The sequence below is a fragment of the Olea europaea genome, chromosome 7 (assembly GCF_002742605.1).
Source record: "Olea europaea var. sylvestris chromosome 7, O_europaea_v1, whole genome shotgun sequence".
NCBI lineage: Eukaryota > Viridiplantae > Streptophyta > Magnoliopsida > Lamiales > Oleaceae > Olea > Olea europaea.
This window is the reverse complement of record NC_036243.1, coordinates 743,218-744,208: the sequence shown is the minus strand read 5'-3', so window position 1 is coordinate 744,208 and position 991 is coordinate 743,218. Positions and strand designations below refer to the sequence as shown.

Genomic DNA, 991 nt, shown 5'->3' with positions numbered 1-991 from the left:
ACTTGCATATTGATCTTGCATATATATATATATATTCTCATATTTCTCTTGTTGGGTTGTTAACTTGATCATCGAACCTATTTCTTGTCTGACAGTCTTTGCTTTCTAACGGAGTGCTCAGTGTGCAGGTGATATCTATGTAGAGTGTGGATGCGATCGAGATTCTGTTGGAGCATTTTTTTGGGTCAACAATTATGTCACCATATTACACACTCACACACACACACACATGTATATATACACGGTGTAATTATTTTTTATCTTAGGTAGATTTACGCAATAATCATAATTACTAGAATCTAGCCATGATAGGTGTCGTAATTTCTATTTAATGAAGAAAATCCTCACAAAGAGGTCATTCCGCTAAACATTGTCAAGATATCAGAGCTTACCTCTTGACTCCATTGCGGAATCTTCAAATTTTTTTTGGTTTTGCTTCTATCTTTGGTGCAGTTGAATTTTGTTGCTTGGACTCCTTTGATTACTCGGGGGTGTTCAAGATCTCTATGTTATTCTCGTTTTGAGATTCTGGTTCAATCGAGCGCAAATATTACAGTAAATAAATTAATTGGTTCGAAGTCAAAGTAACAATATCACCCGATAAGTTCTTCTCTCATCAGCAGTACTTACAGGTAGCACACCAAAAATGTCAAAGCGAGGGCGAAAGGATCCGCCATGAATAAGTTCCTGCTCAGTGTGACGGTGGCAATGATAGTGAACACCACCGATAACACGGCACATAAAATCTTTATATTTCATCCATTAGGGCGATAAATGGCCTACTGAACCAGCTTTTTTTGGCTTGCAGAATGATATGGTCAAGCCTGGTTTGAGAAAGACAAGGATGCCTACAATTGTTGTTCGACAAAGTATGCTGCGAAAGCTAAATGATAGGGTTTACATGTATTTCCAAGATAATGTTGTCGTTATAGTAAACCCTAAGGGTGAAATGTATTGTTGTGCAATTACCGGTGTAATTGGCAAGGAATGA

The 991-nt window shown here is 37.5% G+C and overlaps 1 protein-coding gene across 1 annotated transcript; it reads left to right on the top strand.

Annotated features, from left to right (window-relative positions):
* The first annotated feature begins 675 nt into the window (after positions 1–675).
* LOC111397629 (60S ribosomal protein L23-like) lies at positions 676–991 on the top strand. The gene is made up of 2 exons (XM_023024633.1): positions 676–735; positions 809–991. Exons 1-2 carry the CDS (start codon positions 676–678, stop codon positions 989–991), a joined length of 243 nt encoding a protein of 80 aa, XP_022880401.1.